Here is a 5000-nt window from a genome sequence, read left to right as displayed (position 1 = left end):
AAGGTGGAACTGAGCTTAAGGAGTACTGAATTTTAAGGTAGTACTGAGTTTACACTTACACTGGATTTTAAGGGGGAATTTCTTTTAAGGTAGTACTGAGGTTACATTGACACTGAATTTTAAGGGGGGATTTATTTTAAGGTAGTACTGAGTTTACCCTGACACTGAATTTTAAGGTGGCCCTTCGTTTAAGGTGGTACTAAGTTTACACTGACACTGAATTTTAAGGTGGACCTTCTTTTAAGGTAGTACTGAGATTACACTGACACTGAATTTTAAGGTGGAACGTCCTTTAAGGTAGTACTGAGTTTACCCTGACACTGAATTTTAAGGTGGACCTTCTTTTAAGGTAGTACTGAGTTTACCATGACACTGAATTTTAAGGGGGAACTTCTTTTATGGTAGTACTGAGATTACCCTGACAATGAATTTTTAGTGGGACCTTCTTTTAAGGTAGAACTGAGTTTACACTGACACTGAATTTTAAGGTGGAACTTCTTTTAAGGTAGTACTGAGTTTACCCTGACACTGAATTTTAAGGTGAATCTTCTTTTAAGGTAGTACTGAGACTACCCTGACAATAAATTTTAAGTGGGAGCTTTTTTTAAGGTAGTACTGAGTTTACATTTATTTTTTATTGGAACCACTTACCAACCCCATAGCAACCATAAAATCATGGCTAAACAGAAAATAATGGCTAAACAGAAAATAATGGCTAAACAGAAAATCATGGCTAAACAGAAAATCATGGCTAAACTGAAAACTCTGGCGGCTCCAACAGCTTAAAGATTAGCACATCAAGTTCATATCATATGTCACCAAATCCTTCTCCTGAAGTAATCAGTCTCCAGACGTCAAACAGTCTTTAAGTGCCTCTGAAAAAGTGAAGGAGAAGAAATGAGTGGATGGAAAAAGATCTTCTGACCTGTATGCAGCTTCACACCGTGTAGAACAGCTGTGTGTAGACCATCCTGAGGAGAAGTTACGAGCACATCACTCAGACAGCTCGTTGTCCTGAAGTTCATGCTCTTTCAGCTTGAGCTACTCCTTAACTTTCAGATCTGCAGCCTTTAGCGAAACATCTCAGTCATCACCATCCTCCAAGCATCTCCAAGACCTGTTATTCCTAAGAAGATGCATATTAAAGATCACGTTTCCCTTTAAATTATTAAGATAATAAAGTATTAAGATTGTTAAAAAGAATATTAATTTCTAAAATAATCAATAATAAAAGTGTTGAGGGTGGGGTGTCTTTAAGTGCTTAAATCATTTGATGAAAGTATAATACTAATGTATTTTATATAATATCTAAATATTTATATATATATATATATATATATATATATATATATATATATATATATATATATATATATATATATATATATATATATATATTTAAATAAGTACAACAAGTACTTTGCAAGACTTCTGGTCCAAGTACATTTACAACATACTTAGAAACATCTGAAAAGTCAACTTTTTCTCACTAGGTATGCCCCCCCCCCCCCTTGTGTATTTCTGTCTCTGTACTGTAGGGGGTTGTGTTTAACAGCAATGTGGTGCCTCTTCATGTATTTAGTGTATTAGAAAATGTGAGAGCGTTAGCAGTTCAATCCACTTTATTATGTTAAAATATGAAGCATTTACTCATTGTATTTCCAACACAGCTTGATGTGGGATTTCATATTCACACTTTATGTAGTAATATTTAAATATAATATATTTATGCTCATTAATGTGTGATCAGTCTTCAGCTTTAGTAGAATTTGTACTTGCATAATTAACTGAAAAACATATTTAAAATGCTGTTCATAACAGTTTCATGAACATGTTCTTGCTCAGTCTGCAGTAATAGCTGAAGCTGGAGAGGAATACCGAGCAATAAATGTGTGAGGAGACAGTTCTGACTCCAGTGAAGTTTTCACTCACAACACAGAGTGGTACTCAGGACTCACAGTCCAGGGTTCGGGACAAGTTCACTCCACTTACACCAACACATTTTTAGTTCAAACTTTGCCTGATCAGGATCTGAATGTTGGGTTCAGTGTTTACTGGTTCATGGCTAAACTGATCTCAGATATGATCTCAATTTTAACACAACACAGTAATATTTCACTGGTAATCCACAGGGTTCAGGTTAAACTCACACAGCTGCTTGATTTGTTGGATGGACTGCATTTCATATCGGAGTCTGAAATATTTCCCCTTTGAAATGTAGTCGGAGCTCAGACACAGTCTCAGTCTTCTAGTATGGGCTGAAAACTCATCTGTTCAGTTCAGCTTTTGGTAATTAATGTTTCCCCCATTGTTAGTCTTGGTTCCTCTCAATGTTTCTTCCTCCAGGGCTGGGGGTGTTTTTCCTTGCCACTGTTACCTTTGGCTTGATCACCAGGGGTTTTAGGTGACACACCAAATGAAAGACAGACACTGGAAGAAGAGTGAAGTTCACCAGTTGAAAGAAGACTCCATCAGGATGTGAAAGTAAGATCTCTGACTCAGTAAAACACTGTTTGTGGTGAGATTTCTTCTTCTGGGAGAGTTGATCGTCCCACAGCTTCTGTAGTGCTGCATTATATGAAGTAGAAGATCTGTTGCTACGGCATGTTCTATCAAACATTAGACACTTTTAATCCTTAGTCCTGTTGTCTGCTTCCATTTGACAGTTGAGTACAGGTGTGTGTTTAAATGAAGTGTAGGAACTGTGTTTGGAAAGTGGTGATGGTTTAGTCTGGGCTGATGTTTATTTCTCTATTTCTCAGTGGTATTTCTTACTGTGCTGTTCCCCTCTCTCTCTCTCCACCTTCGCTCTCTCTCTCCTCCCCTCTCTGTGACACTCTGAGCAGCAGGAAAGCAGGAAGTCCCTCCTGCTCAGTTCAGAGAAAACGAAAGTGATCTCAGAGTGCTGCTCTCTCTCAGTCTAGAAGTGCAGGAAAATGGCAGAGGCCAGTATTTCAGTAGATCACGAGCAGTTCAGCTGTCCAGTCTGTCTGGATCTGCTGAAGGATCCAGTGACCACTCCCTGTGGACACAGTTTCTGTATGGTGTGTATTAATGGCTGCTGGGATCAGGATGAACAGAGGGGGGTCTACAGCTGCCCCCAGTGCAGAGAGACGTTCACTCCAAGGCCTGTTCTACGCAGGAACAACATGCTGGCTGAAGTGGTGGAGAAACTGAAGAAGACACAACTCCAAGCTGCTTCTCCTGCTCCCCGTTACGCTGGACCTGGAGATGTGGAGTGTGATTTCTGCACCGGGAGAAAACTCAAAGCCATCAAGTCCTGTCTGACGTGTCTGGTCTCCTTTTGTGAAACTCATCTTAAACCTCACTATGAAGTTCCTGGACTGAAGAAGCACAATCTGGTCAAAGCGTCCACCCAGCTACAAGAGAAGATCTGCTCTCAGCATGATGAAGTGATGAAGATCTACTGTCGTACTGATCAGAGCTCTATCTGCTATTTATGTACAATGGAGGATCACAGGGGTCATGATACAGTCCCTGCTGCAGCAGAAAGAAGGGAGAAAGAGGTGAGAACTGTACATGTTTATAATGAATTAAAGCTAACTCGATTTATCGGTAATGAGCTGCTTAAAATGCATCAAGCTCTTGTTTCTGTTGCTGAATTTTAGTGTTAATAATGTACTAAAAATATTGCTGTAAGGAAGTGTAAAGAGTGAAACAGTCAGACCAACTATTTAACCTTTCACCAGCCAACACCCTCCTTCCAGCTTTATAGGCATTGTTCTCACTGCAGATCAAGTTTCTTCTATCTGATTCTTAGTCTTCAGATTTCAGACTGCAGTCATATTTGTATGTATTTTCATATGCAATCATTTTCCAAGGCTGCGTGCCCATGTACAATCTGATCTTTTCAAATCAGATTTCAGTTATTTCCATGTTCTTTAGTGCTGTTGGTGACGAAGCTCTAAGCACAAATATGGATAAATATATCAATTTGTGCATGAGTGCTGTGTCCGGGACAGAGTCTTTCACATTACAGTCAATTACAGGTCACTTACATTTATTTACAGTACATTTCCAGCTTGTCAAATCCAAGCTACTCTGAGAAAAATATTGGAATAATTAAATTGAATAATCAGGATTTTAATGTAAACACAGCGTTTTGGGTGAATCATTTAAAGACATCCAAATCGGTCTAATCTGGTACAACCTTCTGATAAACAGCAGAATGCAGCATAACACTATAATTTACTCTGTAAAATAGAATTCTTAAACATCTATTAAATGAAGCTCCAGCTCTCTGAATTTAAGTTAGAGTGATCCTCACCCACGATTTTCTGGTCACAGATTCTGATGTCAAAAACCATCACACAGCCACTGATGAATAAAGACACCAGAGCAGATCAAACTGAGTCATATGTCCAGATAATGAATCAATCACATTTCAAACGACATATAATTGTGAAATGAATCGTGTCTGATTTAATGTTTCCCAGACTGCAGTTCAGATTGCTAAAAAATCTGTCCAGTCGTCAGTCGTTCAATCGCTTTGCCATCAGAGAGCACAGTTGGCCATGCTCTGTCGGGGTGGGTGGACGGCACTGTCATACCTCGACGTTGTCAGTCACAGGTATTTGTAAGCTGGTATGCTGCATTGCCAGCAGTTGAAAAAGGCAGTAGCTGGCTTCGCAAGTATCACATGTCAAATTGAAGGGAAGATTTCAAAAACATCACAACTTCACAACATTTCCTATTCACAGAACCAGCTAAAGGAGATTCAGAGGACAATCCAGCAGAGGATCCAGGAGAAGCAGAAGAAGCTGCAGGAGGTGGAACAGATGGTGAACACTCTTAAGGTAAGTACTGAGCTGAGATTTGATATTTCAGAGTTCAGTCTGGATCTCCTCCAGTCAGCCAGTGAGGAGATCAGTGTTGTGGCAATTTGAGTTCATACTGAGTGTCATGGTCCAGCAGTAAAGACCCTTCAGGGTTGGAGCCAGACATTTTATATATCTGGGGCTTAGCCCAAATGTCCATAA

The 5000-nt window shown here is 39.4% G+C and overlaps 1 protein-coding gene across 4 annotated transcripts in view; it reads left to right on the top strand.

The window, feature by feature from the left end:
- LOC140551927 (tripartite motif-containing protein 16-like) overlaps window positions 1-5000 on the top strand; it is a 34313-nt gene that overhangs the window by 2197 nt on the left and 27116 nt on the right. Inside the window, exons 2-4 of one of the 4 annotated variants that reach the window (XM_072675752.1) lie at window positions 2347-2484; window positions 2847-3527; window positions 4722-4817. In XM_072675752.1, the coding sequence (XP_072531853.1) occupies window positions 2937-3527; window positions 4722-4817 (687 nt within the window). In that variant the 5' untranslated portion in view covers window positions 2347-2484; window positions 2847-2936. Of the gene's footprint in view, window positions 1-1416; window positions 3528-4721; window positions 4818-5000 lie in introns of those variants that run through there. The other 3 variants (XM_072675762.1, XM_072675734.1, XM_072675743.1) reach the window with 3 other exon arrangements.

Source organism: Salminus brasiliensis, chromosome 1 (assembly GCF_030463535.1).
Source record: "Salminus brasiliensis chromosome 1, fSalBra1.hap2, whole genome shotgun sequence".
NCBI lineage: Eukaryota > Metazoa > Chordata > Actinopteri > Characiformes > Bryconidae > Salminus > Salminus brasiliensis.
This window is presented reverse-complemented; position numbering and strand designations above follow the sequence as displayed.